The sequence below is a fragment of the Panthera pardus genome, unplaced genomic scaffold, assembly GCF_024362965.1.
Source record: "Panthera pardus isolate Hobbes unplaced genomic scaffold, ASM2436296v1 HiC_scaffold_12, whole genome shotgun sequence".
In the NCBI taxonomy this organism is placed as follows: Eukaryota; Metazoa; Chordata; class Mammalia; order Carnivora; family Felidae; genus Panthera; species Panthera pardus.
The window spans coordinates 103,413,436-103,437,768 of NW_026526677.1; the positions used below are offsets into that span (position 1 = coordinate 103,413,436).

General features: G+C 52.8%; 1 protein-coding gene across 18 annotated transcripts in view; it reads left to right on the plus strand.

The window, feature by feature from the left end:
• The window catches only part of TMPRSS5 (transmembrane serine protease 5), a 92,314-nt gene that overhangs the window by 22,828 nt on the left and 45,153 nt on the right, over window positions 1-24,333 (plus strand). For 3 of the 18 annotated variants that reach the window (XR_008421305.1, XM_053900487.1, XM_053900488.1), the window contains exons 3-13: window positions 135-233; window positions 727-849; window positions 1,213-1,348; window positions 1,700-1,813; window positions 2,529-2,572; window positions 3,275-3,437; window positions 4,616-4,794; window positions 6,573-6,671; window positions 7,110-7,252; window positions 7,527-7,679; window positions 16,400-16,518. Coding sequence is in view for 13 of the 18 variants with exons in the window: in XM_053900487.1 (XP_053756462.1) it covers window positions 135-233; window positions 727-849; window positions 1,213-1,348; window positions 1,700-1,813; window positions 2,529-2,572; window positions 3,275-3,437; window positions 4,616-4,794; window positions 6,573-6,671; window positions 7,110-7,252; window positions 7,527-7,679; window positions 16,400-16,518 (1,372 nt within the window). In the remaining 5 variants the exon portion in view is untranslated. Of the gene's footprint in view, window positions 1-134; window positions 234-633; window positions 850-1,212; window positions 1,349-1,699; window positions 1,814-2,528; window positions 2,573-3,274; window positions 3,438-4,615; window positions 4,795-6,572; window positions 6,672-7,109; window positions 7,253-7,526; window positions 7,680-8,616; window positions 9,546-16,394; window positions 16,519-19,771; window positions 19,907-24,333 lie in introns of those variants that run through there. The other 15 variants (XR_008421308.1, XR_008421307.1, XR_002085768.2 and 12 more) reach the window with 10 other exon arrangements.

Sequence of the window (24,333 nt, forward strand, 5' to 3'; positions counted from 1 at the left end):
GAGGTGGGCAGGGACAGTGGGAGCAAACTCCCACCACAGCCCAGTGGCTGCCGTGCCCCGTGGAGGTGCCTCAGGGCAGAGTGAGGCTGGCAGTCAGGAGCGGGGCACCCAGACTCCTCTGCCCTCTCCCACAGCCTCTCGGGCGGGGCGCTGGTGCTCAAGGCGGCGCGGCTGCGTGGGGCTGGGCGCCCTGGCGCTGCTGGCTGGTGTGAGCGTCGGCTCATGGCTTCTCGGTCAGTGCTGGGGCCCTTCGGTGCTCTGGGGAGGGCTGGAGAACAGGATCTGGGGGTTCCTTGTTGCAAGACACAAGCGGGTGTAAAGGGCAGTCGGGAAGAGCGTCTTTCTGATCTACCCAGAGCTGACAGCAAGGGAGAAGTGATGGATTTGCAGCTGGAGGGATTTAGGCTCCGTGTAAAGAATGTTTTAGTCCTACAGTGAGAAGTGTAAGGTACTTGAATGGATGACCCGGGGAGGCCCAGGGCAGACGTTTTCTAGAAATCATTCCCAGTCAGAGAGAGACGGAGACAGGGACAGACAGAGTGTGCTCTCCTCGGGGTGTTAGTTGGGGGACCCGCCTAAGGCTGGGTGGTACCTGAGTCCCCAGGCAGCTGCTTTTGTCTCCCTCTGTTGCAGGGGTCTTGTTCTGCCCCTTGGCCCTCTCCTTGGGAATCCCTCCCTTCTCCTAGCCTCTTCTCTGTGACCTCTCCCTGTCCTTGTCCTCTGAAGTGCTGTATCTGTGGCCAGCCGCCTCTCAGCCATCTCCCGGGAACTTGCAGGATGAGGAGATGCCTTTGAGCTGCTCAGAGGCCAGTGGTGAGGAAGCCCTGCTCCCTTCGCTTCCCAGAACAGGTGGGCCACACCTCCAAGGCAGCAAGACTGCCTTCTTCTCAGCCCTGAGCCCCTTCAGAGCGCTGGGCTCCCCACTTCTGGCCAGGGGCAAAGAGGACCAAAATGGAAGGCCATGAATCCACTGCCTGCATCCGGGTCTCCTCCTCTGGTGGGAAGGGAGTGGCATGGTCCAGCCTCAAAAAGTGGATCTCTGGTTCGGAGCATCCAGCACACCCTGGGGACTGTTTTGACCTCTAGCCGAGGCACAGACAGGGGTCATTAAGGCCTCTTTGGGTCCCCGCACGGCCAGGTCCAGTTCCCCCTGGCCACTCTGCCCCTCTACCCCTCAGCAGGTAGGATGTGACTTTTATGCTGTGCCTTCAGTATCTTTCAGAATCAACCCTGAGGGCTTCTTGCTGGCAGTACAGGTGAGGGCTCGGCCAGACTGGCTCCTGGTCTGCCACGAGGGCTGGAGCTCTGCCCTGGGGCTGCGGATCTGCCAGAGCCTGGGACATCTCAGGTAACTGGGGCCAGGCTAGGGGCCCGGGGAAGGTTGCAGGCTGGTGGTAGGAAAGGGGGAGTTGGAGACCTCTATCTGCCCGTCCCCATCAAAGTGCTCAGGAACTGGCAAGAGGTCACTTTGGCCATCTTCTGGCCTCTGGACACGATGGTACCCCAGCCTGTTTCTCTCCTTTGAGCAATACTGCTTTTTAACAAATATAAATCCCAGAAGTCATTGTCAAAGTCTTGCTCAGTGAGGGTACTGTTGGGTGGATTGTATATCACGTATATCCCGGTCATGATTAACTGCCATCTCCTGTGCTACAGTGTAAACCGATTTCCTCCCGTTCTGTTCCCCTCTTCTGCCAAGACTCACTCACTACAAGGGAGTGAACCTGTCTGACATCCAGCTCAACAGCTCCCAGGGGTTTGCTCAGCTCTCTCCAGGTCTGGGAGGCTTCCTGGAGGAGGTGTGGCAGCCCAGGTAGGGCTTCTGAGGAGAGTGAGTGGGGTCCCTTACTTCCTGGTGAACAGTCCGGCAGAAATCTTCCTGTCATGGGAGGCTGGTAGCAAAGACATTGGCCGTATGATATAGGACACAGAGGAACATTTCCCAGTCTGAAATCACAAACTCCGTTCCCATGAGTGGGGATTCACTCTGCCAGGAGAGCCGGGATGCTGTGGGTTTGAGACACTAGAACGATCGAGGCATTAGGCTGCTGGGGCCAGTAAGAGCAGGTGAGAGAAGAGGGCTTTGGTCCAGCAGGAATGGAGGTTTGCTAAGAAGGAGGAGTGGGAGAGGAGAGCAAAGGGTGGGGGATAGAGAAGAGAGAGTAAGCCCAGGAGGGGCATGGGACAAAGCTCCCTGTTCTTCCTTCAGTCCCTTATCCACTCATCCACCGAAAACACGTCCATTTGGGGGCTCTTAGTGGGCACAGTTGGACTTTCTTGTCTGTAACTTGGGGCCCTGTCTAGGACAACCCTCAAGGGCCACAATCTCCGCTGGTACCCCGGAGTGGGGCAATGGGCCAGGGTAGCAGTGCTGTCCTGGGGGCCTGTGAATGAGGAGGGGGCTGGAGCTTGGGGCGGGGGTGGGAAACAGAGGGGGGCTGCACCGGAGGCCTCCTCTGTCTCCACCTGGCCTCCATGCCCTCAGGTGGGCCCCTGTCCAGCTTCTTGCTGCCATCTCCATTTTGCAGGGACAGCTGCGCTTCTGGTCAAATCGTTTCCCTCAGATGCTCTGGTGAGTCAAGTGTCCAGTCCAGGAAGGCGGCAGTGGGAGGAAAGGGTCTCCCCACCGTCCTGAGTGTGGAGAGCCACACAGAGTGGGTGTGGGATGGGGTTCCTTGCCCACCTTCCCCTCTGCCTGCCGGTCACCTTCTTGCAGACACAGTTCCATCTCAACAGAGCCCCGTCCACTCCTCTGTCGTGTCCCCCACCAGCCACCGATCTGGTTGGATGATCTTGCTTCTCTTCCTAGCACTATCTGTCTTCACTTCTGAGGCTCCTTCCCGCTTTCCTCTGGAGAGCCCCTAGGGGGATTACTATAGGCCGTTAACCGGTTAGCAACTTTAGGAGACTAAGGAAGGTGGTAAACCAGGGGCTGCATGGGAGACAGTCTGCAGAGCTCCTTGCGTGTGACCCCAATCATCCGTCTGTGTCTTCACCTCTCCTGTTGCATGCATCCCTCTACACACCAACATTCTGACCCCTCCTGTGGGACAGGCATTTGGTTAGGTGTCGGGGCTCTGCACACAATGCAGGCCTGAGTGTGGGCCTCCGTGAGCTCGCAGACTGATTTCTGCCTTCTCATACCCCCAATTCAGGGTTGGAAGAAATAAATCAGAGCTGTCCACACTGGACCGTGCTCCCCGAGAGTTAGGACCAATCTATCACCCACCTCTCTTCCCTAGTCACCATCTCACTCATGCTTTCCTGTTTGCAGAGTGTGGGACGAGGCCCCTGGCTTCCCGGATAGTTGGCGGTCAGACCGTGGCTCCCGGGCGCTGGCCCTGGCAGGCCAGTGTGGCCCTGGGCTCCCGGCACACGTGTGGGGGCTCTGTGCTGGCCCCACGCTGGGTGATGACGGCCGCACACTGCATGCACAGGCAAGTCTCGGGGGCTGCTGGGGAGGACACGGCCTCAGTTGCCTTTTCCGTTTGGCCGTTGGTATGTCCATGTCGAGGGCGCCTGGGTGGCTCAGGTCATGATCTCACGGTTCTTGGGTTCGAGCCTCTCGTCGGGCTCTGTGCTGACAGCTCGGAGCCCGGAGCCTGCTTCGGGTTCTGTGTCTCCCTCTCTCTCTGCCCCTCCCCACTCGCACTCTGTCTTTCTCTCTCTCAAAAATAAATACAAACATAAAAATTAAAAAAAAAAGTCAACGTCGAACAGTCTGCCTCCCCATGTGCGTCCTCAGGGGCACGGATTGCGAAGTGCTCTCCCCGTTCAGTGCCAAGAACAATTTGCATGAGTAGCAGCAGTAAGACAAAGACTGGTTCTCTGTGCTGGCTCAGTTTTGAAGTTTTCAAAATACTTTCGTATTCACAGCGCTCTGTGCTTCTTAATGTTTAGCACAAGTGTCATTAAATCACCTTCCGGGTAATTATTTGCTTAATGTCTCTCCTCCCCTTTAGACTGGAAGCTCCCCAGGAACAGGGACTCTCAGTCTTGTTTACCCCTGGGTCTCTTTCTTGATTTGTCCACGGCCATGTCCCCATGGCCTAGAACAGTCCTGAAATACAATAGGTGCGTAATAAATACTGGTTGGAGCAAGGAAGGGATGAATGATGAGCAAATGAGCTCTTTGGACCTCTTCTTTTGGCGGCGGGCAGGGCAGTAGTGCACTCCTCACTTCACAATGAGGAAACTGAGGCTGGGAGAGGTGAGGTGTCTTCCCCATGGTCACAGGTAGTAAGTGGAGAGGCAGGACTCCCAGAACTTTTTCTGACTCAGAGTTAGGAGGTCACACAAGCCCCTTTGATGTTCGTTGCAAAATGTGGAGGGGACTCATTCAGGACAGAGGGGCTGGGGGGTTGCAGATGACCCCCAGTGTCTCATGTCTCTGGCCGTTCTGCATATTTATTAAGCGCCTACTGTGTGCCCAGTATCTTGCCAGCTGCTGCGACGATACTAAGAGGCCTGGCCCCTGGGTCCTGCGAGTGGCCAGCCTGGTGATGGGGGCTTCCATTAATGGTTTCTCCGGCCAGCTTCCTCCATCCGCCGGCATGCTTATGTCAGGCTCTTCTGCCCCTCCCTTCCCTGGGCTCAGCACGGCTCCTGTGTGTAGTTTTAGGCTGTCCCGGCTGTCCAGCTGGCGGGTGTACACGGGGCTGGTGAGCCACAGTGCCGTCAGGCCGCACCAGGGGGCTGTGGTAGAGAGGATCATCCCTCACCCCCTCTACAGCACCCAGAATCACGACTACGACGTCGCCCTCCTCCATCTCCGGACACCGCTCAACTTCTCAGGTGAGGCACCGGCCAGGAACGAACAGGCTGCGGGCCGTGGAGGGAGCGGGGCAGGCCCTGGGACGCCTGAGAGGTGAGCTCCCTTCTGAGTTCCCGCCCAGCGCTGTAAACCTTAACACACTCAGTTCATCGGATGAGCTCTGCCATCTCCTGGACCTCAGCTTCACCCAGGCTTGCGCAGGCGCTTTTGGGGACAAAGGTTCTGGCCCTTTTCGCAGCTGGGCTGCAAGCGGGACTTGCCTCCAAGTCCCCAGCGGAGCTCCTGGCTGCTCTATCTACCAACAGACCGCCCCTCCCCCGTCCCCATGCCACAGCGTGACATGCTACATGGTTTTCCAGATGTCTTTCCTTCAACTCTCATAACAACCCTGACAGGTAGATGAGACAGGTATATACAGACAAGGACAGTGACACTTAGTGAGGAGAGGGATGCTCTACAAGGTCACACGGCACATGCTTCCCGAACCTGGTGTCCGGGCTCCAGGGCTGCTTCTTTACAGCACCTGCCCTCGAAGAGCAAGCCCCCCCAGCGTGCATGTGCATGTGCGTGCTCACCAGCACACACACACACACACACACACACACACACACACACACACACACACACAGAAACACACGCACACACTCACCCAGTGCTCACGCAAGTACCCACGTGCACGCTCTCTCACACACACGCACACACTCACATACACTCAGTGCTCCTCTCTCCCACCTCCACCCATGGCCTTGGGTTTCCCAAATCCCAGTGTTGCTTCATACCCTTGGGCCTACGTGACTCTGAACTTTTGCTCAACAGTTCATATTTCTAAATTGACTTAAGTACATTTATTTTTCCTAATGTTTATTTTTGAGAGAGAGGGGGAGAGAGAGACGGAGCATGAGCAGGGGAGGGGCAGAGAGAGAGGGACACACAGAATCTGAAGCAGGCTCCAGGCTAGGAGCTGTCAGCACGGAGCTCGACACGGGGCTCGAACCCACAAGCAGTGAGATCATGACCTGAGCCGAAGTCGGATGCTTAACCGACTGAGCCACCAGGTGCCCCTAAGTTGACTTAAGTACCTTTAAAGGGGGAACTTCAAGCTACTGCCTAATTGGAGAGCCCACATTACTTGTAGCAAATAGGTAACAACCATGAAAACACAGAGCAAAAACGAGCCAGGGTTCAAGTCGTCTGCAGAATTTGGCGTCTGGGCCTGCTGTCTCTGTATTTAGGGGGAAGTTGACAGGCACTGGGAGAGCCACAGAGTGGCACCCCATGGAATCTTTCTCCATGATGTAGTTCGAGGGACTGAAGGAGAACCCAGAAGAAAACCCTTCCTCCCCTCACGCATCAGTGATTATTTAATGGCATGTCTATGTGCCACCTGACAAGTGTGGGCCCCAACCATAGGACTTGCCACACTTTTGGAAACAATTCCGCAAGAGGGATCCAACACCCCAATTGAAGTCCCAAAGGAGTACAGATGCTCGGAAGGAATTCTCGTTCTCCCTCAGTCCCCGGGTTGGGGGTGTGCACTGCCCAGCCTAGAAGGCACCCTGCACACTGCAGTTTATACATTGTCCTCTGTGCAAATGGTGGCCCCCCTTGCAATGTGGTCTGGTGCACGACCTGCACAACCTTACAGGAGGCCTGGTTGGTGGAGGCCGGGAACCAGGGCTGTTTGAGAAGGGGGTGAGGAGGAACTGCCAGGCCTGGTTGTTCCCCGAGGCTGAGGGTGAGGTGGTGGGGAAGGGAAGCTGAGCCTGAGTGGAGCCCAGAACCACCTGCTTCTCTACAGACACCGTGGGTGCTGTGTGCCTGCCAGCTGAGAAGCAAGATTTCCCAAGGGGCTCACAGTGCTGGGTGTCTGGCTGGGGCCACACCGACCCCAGCCACAGTGAGTCAGCTCCCAGGGCCCTGGGTACAAAAGGGGTGGGGGAGTGGGGGAGCATCCTCCCCCCAGGTGACGCACCTCTACCTCCCATGTCCACCTCCCCCCCGGGCCAAATGGCAGTGCCAACCCCCTTTTTCTCTGGTGTCATCGTTGGCCTCAGTCTCCCCTGCCTGGGTCTTCCTGGGAGAACACCCCCTGAGTTTCCCCTGAAGCCAGGCCTTTTATACCCCTGCCCTTTTTCTGGCCTTCTTCACTCTTAAGTCTGACAGACCCCTGCCTCCTTCCCGGGGTCCACAGCTCCCACCTTGGGCTCTGCTCTTTGGGTCTCGTGTCTCCGGGGCCTCTAACCACCTTCCCTCCAGCTGCTGTGTCTTCCTGGTCTTGCTTTGTGCCCCACGGCCCGGCTCTGTATCCCTCCATCTCCATGTCTGCCTCCCGCAGCCCACAACTCAGACACGCTGCAGGACACGGTGGTGCCCCTGCTGGGCACCCGGCTCTGCAACAGCTCCTGCATGTACAGCGGGGCCCTTACCCCCCGCATGCTGTGTGCCGGCTACGTGGACGGGAGGGCCGACGCGTGCCAGGTGCAGCAGTGAGCGGGACCGTGGTCGGGGGCGGGGATGAGGGGTTTCCTGCTGGGGCTTGGCCCCTGGTCTGAGCAGCCTCTCTAGGAGGATGGGCGTCTAGGCGAGTTGAGTAGTGCAGCTAAGGATTAATGGAGGGACGAGGCGAGCGGAGATCCGTGCTGGAAGCAGAAGGGGCCTAGCGTAGAGGGCGTGCTTTGGGGAGTTCTGGTGCGCCTCCACCGGGAAGGACTAACTGCCCGCTTCTCTGTGTCTCTACGTCTGGATCCCTCAGGGTGACAGCGGGGGCCCCCTGGTGTGCCTGGACGGGGGCACGTGGCACTTGGTGGGGGTGGTCAGCTGGGGCCGTGGCTGCGCGGAGCCCAATCACCCTGGCGTCTACGCCAAGGTTGCCGAGTTCCTGGACTGGATCCATGACACTGCGAGGGTGAGTGTGGGGGCAGGGGTGGGCGGGCAGCTTTATAAAGGACCCAACCCTTGGGTGATGCTCAGCTCTTAGGTCTGGGCGTTGCTTGGGGCTGGAGAATGGTCCCTAGATGGGGAGGAGGAAGTGATGCTTATAGCACCGAATGCATTGGATTTCTATCAATTTAAGTATTAGCTAGGGAAGAGTGAACCTGAGTTTGTAGCCCAGATCTGCCATTTACTGGGTGAGCTTCGGCCCGTTCCTAACCTTGGCAAGCCCCAGTTTCTTGGTAGTAGCTCACGGCTACCTCGAATGCTCCTGCGACGATGTAGTGAGGTAAGATTACCACGACACAGCCGCGCAGCCCTAGGCTTGTGGTGGGTGGTCCTCATGTTGTTCGTGGGCGTATTTCCGACCATCATTCGTTCCTTCTTTCTAAGGCAGTTGTGAGTGCCTGCACTCCCTGCACTTTGGAGAGAGCTCGGCATTTTGCAGTGTGGGTTCAGCAGGGGATTAATTCTTGTGTGACATCAGGCAAGCCACTTGGCTTCATCCGTTCAGTGGGAGGGCCCAGGAGGATAATGTGCATGAAGACAGGTCCTCTGTGTAAAGTACTTAACAGATGCAGGGCGTGATGATGAGAAGCATCTCTCCCCAGGGTTGGGCACAGGGGCAGGTGGCCGGTAGTACATTTTAGAGTTTCAGGGGACACATACGCCCCTGTTCTCATTCAAGCCTCACAGAAAACCTAGAGAAATAGTTTTAGCTGCATTTGATAGAAGTGGAAACCAAGGTTCTGAACGGTGGTTTCCTCAAATGGAAATTTCTCAGCTGGTAGGTGTTGGGGCCATCATGGGTCTGGCTCCTTCCTCCGTCAGCCCAGGCCCCCCTCTCCCAGCCCTGTTCCTCCTCCACCGCACCACACGCAGCCTCACACTTCTTCCTGGGTCTCTGGCAGGCCCGCCAGATGGAGGAGGAGCTGCAGACCCAGGTGCCGAAGGCACGGACCTCCTTTCGCACAAGACAGTCATCGCCCGCAGGCCAGCCTCCGGGTCCGGGCCTCTCCTCTCAGGCCCTGGTTTTGAGTCCCTCTTTCTCACCAGGGAGCCTCAGTAACAGGAGAGCCGATGGGGCTGGGCTGGAAAAGTGGGGGGAGGGGCGGGTGAGGAAGATGCTGCTGGCGGCAGCTGGGCACCCGCCTTCCCCCCCTCTGCCCTTCCCTGCACGCATCTTTTGGGAGGATGCTCCGGGATGCCCTGGGACCGCTTTCTCCATGTCTCTCAGGCAAGGAAAGTGCCTCCTTAGAGGAGCCCCTGGCCCCGAGGCTTCTGGGCAGATGGGGTCAAGGCTGGGCAAGCCCATGCAGTCAGGATCCTCCCCACTCTGCATGTTCTCAAGTGGCTGTGGCTGACCCGACCGGGCAGGGTCGGGGACATTTAAGAATGCTCTGGTTGGCCTTCAGTTAGGACTTTGCTTTTATAACGACAGTTCTGTGAACTGGTTCAAGGACTGCTGTCTTGGAGTGAAGTGATACAGGGTCTCAGTCCCTCATTTTCTCTTGCTCTCTGTGTCTCTCTTTCTCTCGTACACACACACTCTCTATCTGTGTCTCTGTCTCTGTCGGTCTCTCTTTCACACACACACTCTTTGTCTCTGTCTCTCTTTCTCTCTCTCACACACACATACACGCTAAAAGGATAGAATTACAGTTTTCCTCCCATACATGTTTCTTAAATCTCCGGATCTGACTCCTGCTCCTCTCTCTAGAATCTGGGCATTCACTTATTCAATTCTTTATATTTCTTGAATCTACGTGTCATAACCTGCAGCAAAGAGCCCCCGCCGTCCAGATGGGCTGATGCACAGGTTTGAGGACCTTCCCCCCACCCCAAGTCAGTGCTGTCTTGGAAGGCTCTGGCTTCCTCATGAGACCTCTGTCTCCTTGGCTCCTGTTCCAGCACTGGGCCTTCTGTCTCGGGGAGATTTCTTTCTGAGTTTATGCCCAGTTAGCATTTTCCTGGTTAAGCTTCTCCCCGACTCTCTTCTCTCTAGCAATTAAAATGCACTTGGCATCTTGTTTCTAAAAAGTGCAATGAATTTTTTATGGTGCTTACCCAAGGAAATGCAATTAGCGTTTAGCAATAACAACTTTTTCATGAATTTATCAGCATTTTTTTGGAGGGGTAGTACAAATGAATATTCATTCCTGGAGGGTCTGCTCACTTTTGGAGAAGTGCACTAAAAAATAAGGACCTCGATTTACTGTCGCTGTATTACCTGGGAGGGGTTGCTGGGAGTTGGCTCTCACATTGCAGAAGTGGTGGGGGAGAGACTCTGGCAGGTGACAGACAGCCTCATCCCCCCGCCCCCACCACCCGGCTCTTAGATCTCCAGCCTCTTCCCTGAGCTCGAACATTTACCACCTGACTCTGGTGAGTCCCCATCTCAAGAGGCAGGTTCAGGGCAGCTGATCCCCCTGGGCAGGAAAGCGTTACCTGCAAATCCATCAACCATAATCTTTTCAGTGTTTCTCATGTCCCTGTGAGTGTTTGCATATTTAAAGGGAGGTTTTCCTTTACCATAGTCATTGTAGCCGGTTAATAATCAGTAACATGGGGCTATTACAGTTTATCAACACAGCTCACGTGTACCTCATTGAGATCTCACACTAGCTATGCGGTGAAGATATTATTATTGTGCCCACTTTATAGGCAAGAAAATTAGTTCAGAAAGATGAAGCATCTCCCCAAGACCAGCCACTAGTAAGCGCCAGTGAACCCTGGATCTTTTTATTCCACACCCACATCACCGTTTGGCACATGGATGAACGAGATGGTCCAGTGTTGCACAGCAGTGTAGATGTGAAAGGTTCTTTATCACCTAGTGGAGTCACCTGCCTACACAAATGCATCGCCATCCCTGCTTTTTATAGGTGAGGCAACCAAAACCTGGGGAGAAGTGGCTCCTGCCAGAGACACTTCTTAGGCAATATTCTGACAGATTTCCAGTTCTCCGTGAGATTGATGGCCTGACTTAAACGTTACAAATGAGTATCTTCCACAGGAGGACGATAAAGAGAACCCTAATTAGAGAATTTGCTAAAAGTGATTCCCTGTTTACCTTCAGAAGATCCCAGGATCTTTCATCAAGCTACCAGTCAGATCTGCAGACTCAGAGGCTCCCACCTGCTCTTCCTTTGTTGGCTGGCACCCGCCAATCCAACTCTTAGGAAAACGAGGAGAAAGAGTGCCTGGGCTCTTTCTCCTGGGCCAGCTGCTGGAGTGCAGCGGTGGGGATGGGGGCAAGGAAGGGTGGGAAAATTCAGGTCCAGAAGGATTTTAATGAGGACCAGCTGGGTGCCCAGCTGTGTTAAGCTCTGTAGGGAATTCAGAGGTTGAGAAACTGACTGCCTTATTGGAGTCAGTATTTGTAATACTGACTTATTTGTAATAAATTATTAGTGGCCAGCCAGGCACAAAGCTGCGTGGTGAGGCAATAATTGCGAAGGGAGCTCTAGGGGACTATCGTGGAATAAGTCAGGGCATTTCTGTGCAGGAAACTTGTCTGTCCCTTCTGCCACCTGCCTGGGCAGAGCTTGTGAGCCCCAGGAGAATTTGTAAGCAGGTTGCTCCTGGCTGCCATGCCCAGGGTGGAAACGTTCTCCTTTTCTGTGCTTTCGGGGTCTGGAAGGTATAGTGGGATGCAGGCTCTCTCTACTTGTTAGAACTTCCGTGGGGTCCTGCTTTTCCTAGAAGGGCTGCTGTGAATGAGGGGGCAGGCCTGCCATTCCTGAGGAACATTTCTCAAGCTCTTTCCTACATTTTATTTTTGGAAGTGCTGGGCTCACCCACAGTAGGACAAAACTGGAAATGCTATAAATGCTAAAAGCTGGTACAGCAGCTGTCAGGGGATGGTTTTCCCCAGTCTCTCTATTGCCTTCTGTGCTCTGCCCTCTCCTGGCCATGCACTTAGGACCCTCCAGGCTAGTGAAGAGAGAACCCAGCTACACTATTCAGCCTCTCTCAGCATATCTGGTCCGGATCCCCCCACCCCTCTACTCAGACACATCAGAATGCACTCTTGGGGTACACTTCACCCTTGGGGCTCTGCCTCCTGCTGACCCATTGGAGCCCATTGCTCACGGCTGTTTAAACTGTCTTGAATACCATCGCCTCTAGAAGAGTTCCTAGTAGCAGGCCTGGAGTAGCTTCCTACTCCTGAGGACGAGGCTGATCTTTCTTTCTTTTTTTTTTAATGTTTTTATTTATATTTGAGACAGAGAGAGACAGAGCGCGAGTGGGGGAGGGGCAGAGAGAGGGGGAGACACAGAATCCGAAACAGGCTCCAGGCTCTGAGCTGTCAGCACAGAGCCCAACGCGGGGCTCGAACTCACAGACCGTGAGATCATGACCCGAGCTGAAGTCGCACGCTCAACCGGCTGAGCCACTCAGGCGCCCCGAGGCTGATCTTTCTTACACATTCCATTACCTGGACAGGAAGACGCGGGGCAGGCGGGCACACTTCTCTTGCGCTGGAGGCCCTGGGTCAGAGCAGCCCAGGGGAAGCCACTGGAGGGTTTGTACCTGGGGTTGGTGCTGGAGCAGACCAAGCTGGGGACTCAGACGGAACGGAAAGAGGAGTCCTGGCTCCAGAAGGTGCCGGTCTCGCCCTTGTGTGCCTCTCCCAGAGTGGGGTGAGGGCTGCAGGAAGGCAGGGGGGCTCACAGGGCCGGGCTCATCTCCTGAGCCTCCTCCCTCCCCAGGAATCTTTGGCTGTGGCCTCTGAGGGTGTAGAGTCCCAATCTAGGTCTCCAACCACTTGGGAGTTTGCTTTCCTGAGCTAACGACCCAGCCTCCCTCAAACTTGGGATCTGCCTTGTCAGCTTTCACCCAAACCTCTGTCACCCCCGGAGACATCTGCCCCACACCCTGTAGTTGGGACACAACGGACAGCTGCCTGTTCCCTGGGATGGATCTAAAGGACCAAGACTGTTCTGGCTCCTCAGGCCCATAAGAGGAAGGCACTCACAGCTGCTCTCCCTTGAGGCTCACCCTCTGGGTCCTGGGGGAAAGAGGAGAGACAGCACCAGGCAATTTGAAAAGCCGTCTTTCCCCATGTCCGTCTGTCCAGCGTTTGTATAGGGGTGAAGGGTTCCAGGACAGGCTGAGCCCAGTGACTGGCACTGTTTCAGCTGCTCCTCAGCTCCTTCCCGACACCCTGGGCTCTGTGTGGGGCCTCATGGGCCGCAGACTGCTAAAGACACTGAGGGAATTTCCTCCTTACCTCAAAGATCCACGGACACCTTCCTTTCACCCATTTTCTCTTGACAGCTCCTGAGCTGGCCACAGGACCCCCTCTGCTCCCCAGCCTCTCCCCGTGCATGAGGACGAGTAGTGAGGAAAAGTTTTGACTACCAGAACCATTAACAGGCAGCTTTGGTCCAAGATGTCCCCGTTCCTGGCCATGTTACCAGCCTCACAGAGGGAGAATCCTTTCCCATGGCCCTTCAGTCAGGGTGACCTATCTTCCCAATTTACCTAGGATTGACCTGGTTTTAACACTGAAACTACCATCCGGGCAAACCAGTGGGTCACGCTAAGCCTGCTGCCTCCCTTCTGTATAAAAGGCATTTCTGTAAACTCTAGTGCCCCTCGGACTCCTCCAGTCCAATCGGGCTTAAAAGAAAGCTTCCCTGGTGACCCAGAGTTGGAGGAAGAGAAGGTTCCCGGGAATTCTCGAGGTCTGGATGGTTTTGTCAAGGCTGCAACGTTAGCAGATAGTGCCTTGGCCCTGAGGCCCTCGGAGCAAGTCTCCCACAGACCTGGCTGTCCGTCCTTCCCTACGGTGGTCCCTCAGAATCCAGGACAGCCGTACCTCGCTTCACCTAATGTTCTGGGCACACAGCCTGATCCTCCCAGGCCCAGAAGCCCTCCTGCAATTTGGGGGAGGCTAGGAAGGTGATGTACATGTAGCGCTGCTCCCGGAAGCCATGAACATCGCTTTCCCACTTTGCCCAGGTCTCACTCATGTCTGGTGTCCAGATCCTGGTCTGGGGCTTGGCATGAGGTGCTCACTGAGCCCCCTTGGGAGGAGGATAAGAGGGGGCTATCGCCCTCCTGGGAGGCGGGTGGGTCTCTTCTCCAGCCTCTGCCCTCCGGAGGGGAGCAGAGAAGAGCAAAGAAGAGACTGCCAGACTGCTGGAGCCCACAGGGATTTTGTGGGGTTTATTTTGCCTCGGCACTGTCTGCAGAGGTGAGGGCATGAATAAAAGAGCGAGGGAAGATTTACTGTTCCCACACTTGGCGGTGGCCCTGTATTTGCACAGCGGATCCTGGCTGGGAGGGGCTGGAGCAGGTGGAGGCCAGGCTGGGACTCAGGGAGAAAGCCAGACTCCAGGCAGTCTTTTCGAAGGGACCCTGGGGTGGAGCAGAAGGTGAGGCTGTGAGGGGGCTACTTAGGCCATCTCTGTGACCCCCCAGGGGCCAGAGCGTCCCCTCCACTCTTCTGCTCTGTCCCTCACATGAACCAGTAGCAAACATCTTGAGTCCAAGAACCTCTTAAACCCAGGGGCATGTGGTGGGCCTGGTAGGGTGCACTGCCAATGAGGACCCCAAAAGATAGGGCCCCAGGCTGCACTCATTTGTATTCATGGCCCTGGTAATGGGCACAATCAAGAAGTGACATTAGTCGTGGCCTAGTCTGACCTGGGGCTGGGACCTGGAACCTTTCAGCTGAGAGTGACCTTGGACGGGGTCTAGTGTCACCTCTGCATGCACGTCCAAGACAGTACAGCATCGTAGTGTCCTGGGGCCAACAAAAGATGGACCACTTTTTGTACACTCAATCCTGATGGGTCAAAGCTGGTGGTGGGAGGTAGCAGAAAAGAGGAGAGTCTGAGGGACTGGTAGCGGCTTCTGGGAAGTGATAGGATCCATACTGTGTGTGTGTCTATGTATCTGTGTGTCTGCCTGTGTATGTGTATCTTTGTGTGTCTATGTCTGTGTGTGTGTGTGTGTATGTGTCTGTGTGTGTGTGGTCTCTGTGTGTTTTTGGGCGCATGTCTGTGTGTATATTTGTGTGTATACTGGTATGTATATTCTATGAAACGTGAAGGTCTGGAGGGAAGAGGAGACATAAAGGGAGTCTGGGATAAGCCTCTACAGAATTTCTCCCCTAACCTTGAAGAGGCAGATCGAACTCTGGCCAGTTTCCATGTACAGGGCTCCCCCCACCTTTAGCTTCTCCCTCCCCATGACACACACACACACACACACACACACACACACACACACACACCACCTCAACACTTTACCCTGGCAGATGTGATCATAAATAATTAGGAAGAATCACAGTGGTCACATATAAGAAACACAGACCTCTGGTACTAGCTTGTTTGTATATATGCATATGTGCACGTGTGCATACATGTGTGTGTGCACGTATGTGTGGCCATGTCCCCATGGAAGCTTCTGAATCTTAAGTCAGCCTCTCAAGACTGCTTCCCCCAGGTCCACTTGAACATTTGTGGGGCTTGGGCAGGAGCATGGATGGAATATACCATATGTCTAAAGAGTTAAAAGTAACACATCAAACTAGCAGATCATTCAATTGAAAATGTCTTGCCATGACAAATATACCTCCTTAAAGCTGTGGAATACCAGGTTCAAATTTAGAATCCTAGAATCCTTGGATTCTTTCCTGGGGCATGGCGGGATGGGGAGAACTGGCGTGTGGCTACCTTTTTTTCCCAGCTCCTGATCCCTGCCCTCCTGCACAGGGACTCGTAGGCAGCCAGGAGGGCATTCCTCCTGCCTAGGGCTGTGCCCACCAGTGGGGTCTGCCCTCAGGGAAAGAGGCGAATGCAGCCTCAGGGCCACTTGAATTCCAGGGTGTAGAAGGGGGCACATGGGCTCTGGGTGGGCATGTGACCTCAGCCCTGCGAGCTTCTCCTTTGAGGGTGGGTACGATCAAAAAGGTCCAGGACAGCAGGGTCAGTCCTAGGGTGAGGTTAAGTGAGGCATGGCTCTCAGGATCTCACAGGGTGGGCTGGCTCCTGCCTCATCCTGGTCCTGGCCCTATTGGACAGGGTCTTATTAAGTAAGCAGCCCAGAACGAGGCTGGCTTCTCTTTCTGGTCTCTGTGGGGTCTGATATTTACTGTAGCCCATCATGTGAGACAGAGGTGAGATGACAAAAGTAGACCCCCACCCACTCCTCCAGATGCTGTAAAGTGCCCCTGGCTACATTTCAGAGGGCTCCGCTTTACATCAGCCACCCTCCCTCCCCCGCCCCTCATGGCAGTCCCCAGACTCATGCTCAGTGGAAAAATAGAGTGATTCATGATTCCCACTCACTGGCCCTCAGAAATTAACTGAGATAAACACAGGAACAAAACTCTAGTGAACAAACGAACTATATTCCAGAACTCTCTCACAGACAGAATTCGCTAAAACGAAGGCAAGCCAAAGCTAATTAGAAAAATGGATGTGTAGGGTCAGGGGAGGTCTGTGGGAGAGGAGCCAGGATACAATCTGTATGCATTTTGGAGAAATCTGGATTGAACTTGTTATGGACAGAATTATGTCTTCCCCAAATGCATGTGTCGAAACCCCAACCCCCAATGTGATTGTATCTGGAGATAGGACCTTTGGGAGGTAATTAAGGTTGAATGAGGTCTTCACTGGTGTCCTTATAAGAAAAGGAAGAGACACCAGCACTCTCTCTCTTTCCTCACAAGCACAGAGAAGAGGCTATATAGGAGGACACAGTCAGAAGGTGGTCATCAGCAAACCAAGAGGGGAGCTCTCACGAGAACCTGACCGTGATGGCACCTTGATCTTGGACTTCCAGGCTCCAGAACTGTGAGAAATAGATTTCTGTTCTTTAAACCATGCAGTCTGTAGTATTCTGTTAGGGCAGCCCACGGCAATTAATATAAAATTAAATCACTGGAGGGACGCCTGGGTGGCTCAGTCGGTTAAGCCTCTGACTCTTGATTTCGGCTCAGGTCACGATCTCATTGTGAGATCGAGCCCCAAGACGGGCTCTGCACTAGCAGTGTGAAGCCTGCTTGGGATTCTCTCTCTCTCCCTCTCTCTCTGCCCCTTCCCGTCCTTGCACACATGTGCGTGTGTGCTGTCCCTCACTCTCAAAATAAACAAACTTAAAAAAATAGAATCACTGTAGAAGATGCTCATAAAACAGGAGAATAAATAGAAGAGGACATCCGGGGTGTTGGAGACTGATGCTGGAGACCGTGGTTTGGGTTTCCATCACATGATGCATGGGAGGCATTTAGGGGAGGCCAGGTCCAGGACCCCTGGAGCTTGGGTTCCGAACTGGCCTTCATCCCTTGTGATTGAGCCCAGCTGTCTCTGGACTTTGCGAAGTTCCTATTTTCTCCTCTATGTAATGGGACTAATAACATATGTTCTACATAACTCACAGAGTAGATGGGGAGACCAAGTCAAATGAAATAGCCAGAAGGCCTCGGAGATTGTGTGGAGCTAGGCAAATGTAACAGGTTATTGCTTCTAATCTGTGTTGGTACATCTGCCACTTGTCACGTTTATCCACTCAAACCCCATTTATTGAATGTCTCCTGACTATCATGCCCCATCTTGAGCCTGGAATACCCAGAACTGAATAGAAGAATAGCACTGTCTTCGAGGGGTTCATGGGCTAGTTGCAGGCAAACACTAAAACACGGCTATAGTTATTATTTGCTGAAAGAGCACAAATATGAAATATTTTGAAAGAGTTTGCTACAATTACTGTACAACCATTTACAGATAGTTGCTTGTTGCCAAGAAAGAACTGATGTGGCAAATGTAGAAATTTCCCACCTACTATCAGCATGTAAGGTTTTAAGAAAACCAATGGAGGCAAATGGTGTTTCGATCGTAACCTCAGAAATGTGGTTTCCATACCAACGTATTTGTGCAGAATAAAAAGCCCAAAACAAAATGCTGCCTCTGATTCACAATAAGGCGAGCCTTAGTTGAATCGTGTTTTTAGTAGAAAAGACTAAGCCCCCAGCCCCCACAGTGCCTTGCCAAATTGTCTGTGCTCCCGTACACATACGTGCAAGCACACAATGGGAGGTAAACTGGGGCCCTTAGGGGGATCAGATCAGGCTCTCTGTGGAATCCTGGGTTCTAACCCTGGCCTATCACTTTACCTGTCTGGGTCTCAGTTTCCTTGTCTGTATAGGAGGAGTGATTCTGTCTCATTACTTTTATTGTCATGAAACTGAAATTGCACCAAAGGTACTAGTATCTTGAAAGAGCAAGTAACAGAGTAGTCACATAGGTAGTCCAGCCATAGCTTAATCTGGAAGGTCTTTTATGTTCCTAGGAGGTGAGCAGTGTGGCATGAGAAGCCGTGTTTAGTTCTGTGAGGATGATCACTGTGGAGGATCGGGTCCTCCCCAATCTGTCCTGCTAACGTCTGACCATCCCTTCCTCCCTCCCTCTGTCCTCCCTTTTCCTGTCTCCTCTTTCCTCCTTCCCTCCCTTTCCCCTCCATACTCATTTCCTTCATTTTTATTGAATGCTTGTCATGTACCAGAATGTGGAGATAAGTATCTCACTATTTCAGCAGAAACTCATAATCATGTGGGGGAGATTAGAGATGTGCACCAATCATTTCAATAAGGGCCAGGTGCAAGGTGCTTCATTCCGGAGCGTGAATAAGGTATGTGGCTGGGTAAGGAGACTGCTTGAGCTGGGCCTTGACTGATGAATGTCAGCAATGAGCTGGGGCAGGGGCGTGGATATGGCCGGGAGGGGAAGAGAGAACAAGGCCATTTGGGACCAAGGGAACGGCATGAAACACCTGACATTTCCTGGGAAGCAAGTAGTTTTGTGATTGTGGACCTAGAACAGGGTCTGACACCTGTGAATAAGTGGCAGCCAAGCCAAGAAGTCCTCCTTTGTCTAATGAGAAGTGTGGGGGGAGCTTCTGAGACCGTTAAAGCAGGAGAGAGTCACAGTCATGTATAATGGAGAGATTACACTGGAGGAGATATGCAGGTGGGCTTTGAGGGGAACTGCGGCATACTAATATAACTGTTAGTGTAGGGTCTCAAACTCCTTTCAAAGATAAAATCTTTATTTGGAGCCCTTAAATATTTGAGACAAAGCAGTGTTTTATTAGCATGCATTCATTTTATAATTCCACATTGCCGATACCTATGTAGGATGAAATCAGTCAGTGTGAACAGTGATGCCATTTTGATGAGCATCAGCAGTTGAAGTCAGGAACCATGCATCAAATTACAGAGTTATATTCATTTCACGACCCAGCTTAATTCCAGATTTTGGTTTCAGTTGCATTACACCAAGGAATCCTGACTTAACACAGTTAAGTCGTTGCTAATAGCAATGGGGTTTGCACAGCTTGACTTTTAGTCTCAGGGCATGCTTTAATTAAAAGAGGAAAACTTCATTCAGAGGTCTGTATAAAAATGAGTTAATCTCGTATCCTAAGTTAATGGGGTGGTGGTCTCCAAGTACCAAAATTGGGCATGTTACACATTTTCGTAATGGTCTAGATGGCTAAAATATGTTTTAAACGAAATGTAAATCAAATATTTGAGAACCCCATGCCACTTGCAGAAGGTGAAGAGATGAGTGAAGGGTATTATGTGGTTTGTTTGTGTTGGTCCTGCCATGGCCGAAGTTGGACAGTTAGGGTTACGTTAATACATGCTTCTTCAGCTGGATGTTGATGGGGACTTCTCTCAAAACTGGCAGGAGCAGTGCAGTGGGGTAGCTACATTGGGTTCATCTTCCCTATAGACAGCGTGTGGCACTTCTATAATCTTGGTACCTTTGTGACCTATGATTTGTGGGAGTTGGGAGAACCCAAGCCAAACATCAGGATATCGAGAGACCTTATATTCGTTTGCAAACTTCTACCTGTGTATGCTCAGGGAACTCACCAAGTACAAAAGCACCCCCCTCTACCCTCCAAGAGGAAACTGATAACAAATCCTTTTACTGAACACCTGCTATGTGCTGCACACTGTTTTATGCAGTTTATATGTACCAACACTGTTAACCTTTGCAGCAGTCCTATGAGATGATTGCTCTTATTTTCTCCATTTTAAAGACGAGGAAATTGAGGCACAAAGAGGTTAAGCGTCTCGCCCAAGATCACACAGCTAGGAAGTGACAGAGCTGGGATTTGAATCCATAGTCTGGAGCCTGCGTACCTAATCACTATGCTGTCTTGTGCCTCTTCAAGGTAAGAATTTACATTAGACCTCTGAGGTCACATATCTTTTCATTGGAATGAGCATTGCATTTGTCCCTTAATTTTCCCCAGGAATATCCTCAGTGCTGGTCATAGCACGTAGGTTCTTCTGCTGATGTTGAGGATGGGCTTTCAGTGGAAATTGTGCAATGGGCAGTGTAGGTGGGGAAAGGGACTTCACACACGTGTGAACTTTTTGGAAAAGTATTCTTTGGAGGTGGGCTTGGGCCCTCCATGGTCTGGATTCATGATGCTATTATGAAGCATCAGGTATCATGAAGTCAGGAAATAACCCTAGGGGGTCTGTGAGCCACACAGCCTCTGTTTCTCTGTCAACTGCAGGATCCAAGGTACCAAGAGGGTGGGACAGACCCAGTACAGAGAGGGTGGTGGGAAGCTGAGGCTTGGGGTGACCTGTGTTCCCGGCTCCCAGGTCTGCCTCAGATCCACCCTTTTCTGGCATTGGTCCTTCCGAGTGAAGAGAAGCAGCCAGTTAAGCCTGCACTGAATGTAGGAGGTTGAAAAGCTTAAGAGGAGACTGTAATGAGAGTAAGTTGGCAAAGCAGCTAAATTGATAGGAAACAGCAGGGTGGGATCAGCCATCGCAAAACCAGTCTATTAAAAGAAGGTCCCAAGAGGCCAGGATGGCTTTTTCTCCAGAATAAATGCTGAGCTGAGCAGACTGAGTAAGTGAAGGCACATCAGTCAGGGCTGCACGGATGGGCAGGAGCAGCACCCTCTAGAGTCAGGTCATGGTCAGGGTGGCCTCTGACCTGTTTGCCGGATCTCAAAGTTGAAGTTGGAAAGAGTTTATTTCAGCATCAACAAAAGGAATCTCCTGTTGGGAGAGCTTGTAATCTGTGGTGTGAGCACCAGGGAATAGATATACCATCAAGGAAGGATTTAATGAGTTCTTGGAGTGTGCAGAGCAGAAGGCCTGGGGAGGGGTATAGAGAGGTTCAGGGAAGCTGCTTGACCTTGTGGAATGGCCACCGGGAAGTTCAGCCTCCCCGGGCTCCTGGTGGCACCGTGCAGCCAAGTGAACACAAGCCATGATTGCCACCTGGCCTTCGAGGGCCTCTGCTCAGGTATCCGTGGGCTGTCCCCACCCCCGGGTTAGTCTGAGCACCGTGCTCAGAGATCTCACAGCCCTGCTCACAGCCCACAAACCTCAGGGTGTCAACTCCTGGGGATCACACCGAGCTTAGGTCTCTCCGTGAGCAGGGAGCTGGTTCCAATGCAACCACAGCTCTGAGAATGAGCGTGTGGTCTCTTTCCACGTGGCCAAACCACTGCTCCTGGCTGAAAAGAGCAGGGAGGGAACCGTTGCTTGTGGGACACCGCCTTTGTATCAAGTACTGAGCCGTGCTAAGTACCTTGGTTCACAGAATCTGTACAAAACTGCTTCGAGGAGGTAGCCTGTTCTTTGTGTAAACGAAACTGAGGCTCAGCTATGTTAACACACACAAGTTCACACACCTGGGGAAGGTGGGGATGGGGTTCAACTACACATTTTTTTGGGTTCCAAAAATCTGTGGTCTTTGCACTAGCCCTGCCTCCTGAGCAAAAGACAAGAAACTCACCGCTTTCAGTGGCGCCCAGGAGTGGCCGCCATGGTGTCTCCCGGCAGGGCTCGAGCCAAAATGTTCCCCATGGGACTCGCAGGCTCTCAGCTTTTGCCCTTGGGCAAGTTATTTGACTTTTTTGAGCCTCAGTGTCCAACTTGGGTACGACAGAAATAATATTCTCCCCTTCCCCTTGGAGGGTTGTGAGATAGATGAAAGCAAGTACGCAGAAGCCGTCGTCACGGTCAAGGACACATTTGGTGACAGAACAATCAGCACTGAAGTATCCAGTGAGTTCACTCTCCTCTTCCCCATTATGTACCCCTGGGGATCTCTGGCATAGCACTGATCTCCAAACATTCTGGGCTTGAACGGATGAAGATGTCACTGTTCAGCCAAGAAGTCATTTATAATTCCTCTCGGGGTCTGGTCACTGTGGGGCAGAATGGGGGGAAAATCCATCTAAAGGCAAAACTTTCTTTTGTGCTGGCACCAGAAAGGAAGTAAGTCATCTTTTGATTCGAGGCCTGGGTAGCCAGCCAAGTCCAGGGAAGGGTGGAAGATGCCCAGGCCGGAGGGGAGGGCAGGCCTGGAGTCGTTACCTGGGATGAGGATGGTGGCTCCTGCCAGAACCCCAGGCGCTTCAGGTCCTTTAAGACTTGGGTGGGAGCAGGAGGGCAGTGCTGGTAAATGCGAGAGGGCACTTCCGGGAAGGCCTGCGGGGCTCGGCTTAGCCCTGCAATGGAGACCGGGTGGTTTTGGGGCCCTGGCTCCCCAGCTGTCCCATTTCTGTCCTCCTCGCAGGACCCCGCTGACATTGCCCCTCTCTTCAAACACTTCCTGCTCTGAAGAGCCCTCATGCATCCTTAGAACATCCCTCTCCTGCCACCTGTCTCTCAGGCCTGTTCCTCACTGCCTGTCAGGGATAGGACACCATCCGATCAGGCCCTCCCACACCCACCTTGGGTGCCTTCACAGACAGAAATGCTTCTCCTGTGCTGCTTGTTTGTCTCTTCTGTGAGCATCCACTGAACATCTGCTGTGTGCCAGGCACATGGGAGCGGGCTACATGAATTGGCACTTGTGCTAATCATACCTTTTTATTTTCTGATGCTTTGATGCCTTAGGCCTCAGTGACTTGAGGGACTGGCCCTCCCAGGGCTCGCTAATTCTTACGGAGAGTAAAGGACTCCCCTGCAAGGGCACCTTCCATATGCAGACCAACCAATCCAGAGCCCAGACTCCCGGCCACCTGCTTTATTGGGCTCTCGGGGGGCCACTAATCACCCCTGGGTTGGGTGCCAGGCAGCTAGGGCAGCCCCTATATCCAGCTCAGTGAATGGAATCATCCTGCAGCCAGCGCCTAAGCCAGAAACCCGGGGTTATCCCTGATCCTCCCTCATCAATCCGCAGAGTTCCGTGAACCCGGCCTCCTTCAGATCATCTTCCTCTTCCTCCTCCTTCGTGGCCCCTTCCTTCACACTCTCAGCATCTCCCCTCAGGCTTTCGGCTCCAGTCCTCCACACCTGGTCCTCCCACTGCATCACCACCACACTGTGACTTTTCCAGACGTACACGGGGCCATCTCAGGTCTGTCTGCAGCTGTCCGGCATCCTCAGGATGGTGTCAGAACCCCTGGGTCGGGCACACACACCCTCTAGCAGAATGCAGGTCCACCTTCTTCCCTCACTCCATCTCTTGACCCTTTGAGATTCCCAGCACCCCAGGGTGCTCCTTCTATGGGGCAGGAGGATGGGATTCACAAGGAAACTGCAGTCATCACTGGTTCTCCACACTGGATGTGTGTTAGAGTTGCCGTGGCAATCACCCTCAAAATACCAACCCATTCCAGAAATTCTGATTCAGTTGCTCCCAGGCTCAGGGTCAGACTTAAACAAATTTTTTTGAAAGTTCTCTTATTGATTCTAATGTTGAGGATCAATAAACTCTCTGGTCAAAGCTGCTGAAGGCTGAGGAATGAGCTGGCTTTGCACCAAGGCCTACCATTGAGGTAGGAGTACAGGTAGAACCATCTCAGAATTGACCAAGTCAGTCCTGAACATTCTAGTCCCAGATTAAGGGGATAAGAGACATAACCTGGGGGAGGACGATCACTCTTCTACTTCTACAATATTGAGTTTATGTTGAAGTCAGCACAGTGTAGCTCTAATCAGCTGGAAAACTAAAGTGGGAACCTAAAATAATGCTAAAATAAGTCTGGATCTAGGATATTCTGGATTCCTCCAGTCACTGAAGTGGCTCAAGTTTACTGCCCTTAGCACATGCAATACTCCCCTCTATCTCCTTCCTCCACATTTCCACCCCAAACCAGTGATGGGGATGCAGATTCCTGTGACCAGAAGTGAGGCCTCCTCAGTCCTGGCCACATGCAGGGCTCATGAAGCGTGAATGTTTCTCTTCATCGAGTTCCGCGTACATGTGTTTCTCTAATTCTACTTGGGCTTCTCTTTCCTGGGTCCATAGACCTCTCTCCGCTCACAGACCTGTAGTTCTTTAGCATGTATCCAAATCACCTGGAGGGATTGTTAAATGCAGACTGTTAGGCCCCACCACCAGAGTTTCTGATTCTGTAGGATTAGGGTGGGGCTTGAGAACTTGTATTTCTAGAAAATTCCTGCGTGGTGCTGATGCTGCTGGTCCTGGCAGCACGTTTTGAGAATTTCTGATTGAAAGGACAGGCCCTTTTTGGTCTGGATTCTCTGGGTGTTAACCCAACTTAGGGAGAACCAAACCCTGGAATACTCTTGGAAATCCAAGATATAAAGCTGTGCACTGCCCTCTCCTCATAGAAACTGTAGCAGACATTTTCCAGGTTCCTTTAGCATCAACTTT